This window comes from Lacerta agilis, chromosome 14, assembly GCF_009819535.1.
Source record: "Lacerta agilis isolate rLacAgi1 chromosome 14, rLacAgi1.pri, whole genome shotgun sequence".
Lineage (NCBI taxonomy): Eukaryota > Metazoa > Chordata > Lepidosauria > Squamata > Lacertidae > Lacerta > Lacerta agilis.
The window spans coordinates 43,939,807-43,940,971 of record NC_046325.1 but is presented as its reverse complement, the minus strand read 5'-3'; the positions used below and the strand labels follow the sequence as shown (position 1 = coordinate 43,940,971).

Below are 1,165 nucleotides of genomic sequence, written 5' to 3'. Positions count from 1 at the left end.
ATTTTTTTGTTTGGTTATGTTTGGTTATGTTGCATTTATAGAAAATTTTACTCATTGTTTTTAAAAGATGGCATGTCAAGTCATCAAGCATAAGGAAAGAAAGATTAAACAGCAAATACCTGGGCAATATATGGCAAAGAACAAGAACGTTCCATCTAAAATGTCCCTTTTCTATAGACTTTTTAATGTCTACAGTTCCAGTTGCAGACATGAAACAGTAATAGAGATATTTCCCGATTGTTTTTTAAAAAAATACCCAATTACAAGACATTTGTACTGACAGTAAACACAGAACAAAAGTAATATATTTAAGCATTTAATGAGCCTTTTCCCATCAAGGTAGGTGAGAGATTATCAAAACAAGTGCTGTACAACTACTATTTAATATGGTTTACTTGAACCTACAGGGACACAGGTAAGAAACATTTTCATAAACAGAAGGATGCAGTATGTGCGCTTTATAATAAACCAAGTTTGTGTTCAACCAAAAGATGAGGATCTCCCATTACTTCACTCTGTGCCGTTCAAAATGTCCTCAAAACCAACGCAGTCACAGTTGCCTTTCCAGATATCCAGGGACAAGTTAGAACTAGGAAGGAACGGAAGACGCTGGACCTGCTTCACTGCTTGGAATTCCATTAGCAGCTTCAGCGGTGCATGCAGCCCCAGAATATTTCTCAGAGAAAGAAAATTCATCTTATCTTGACTTAACAACAACAAAATTATCCGGTATGTCCAAAGGATGAACAGGGAAACGTTCGCTCTTCACATTTGTAAAGCTTCTGTTTATCACAGTTTCAGATGCTCCAGCAGCTGAAAAATCAGAAACTGGAATACAGTTGTTCATCTGAGATCCAAACACTCTGGAATTCATCTTTGAATCCTCAACCTGTTTTTTCATGGCTGAAGCAGGTCTTCTTAAATCCCCGCAAACCGCACGTGTTTGGCTGAAAAGCAGGAGAAAAAGGAAAATGGTCAAGGAAAATGGGAGTTGTAATCGAGCTTCTGGCCTGACCCGCCCCATGCAAAGGTTCCCTTCCTCTTACCTTTTCTCTTGGGGGGCGGCTTCGGCATCGGGGGTGGGGGCGGCAGCGGCAGCAGCGACAGCAGGAGAGCAGGCGTGAGATTCTGCAAGAAAGAAGGAATTTTTAAGCAGGGGAGAACT

At 40.5% G+C, this 1,165-nt stretch overlaps 1 protein-coding gene across 1 annotated transcript; it reads right to left on the bottom strand.

Moving 5' to 3' along the window:
• Nucleotides 1–303: 303 nt before the first annotated feature.
• LOC117058733 (proteasome maturation protein-like) lies at nucleotides 304–891 on the bottom strand. Its single transcript, XM_033170079.1, is given in 3 exon segments — nucleotides 304–522; nucleotides 524–717; nucleotides 719–891. Coding segments are annotated over 3 exon segments (414 nt in total). The 5' UTR covers nucleotides 875–891; the 3' UTR covers nucleotides 304–458.
• Between the last annotated feature and the right edge of the window lie 274 nt (nucleotides 892–1,165).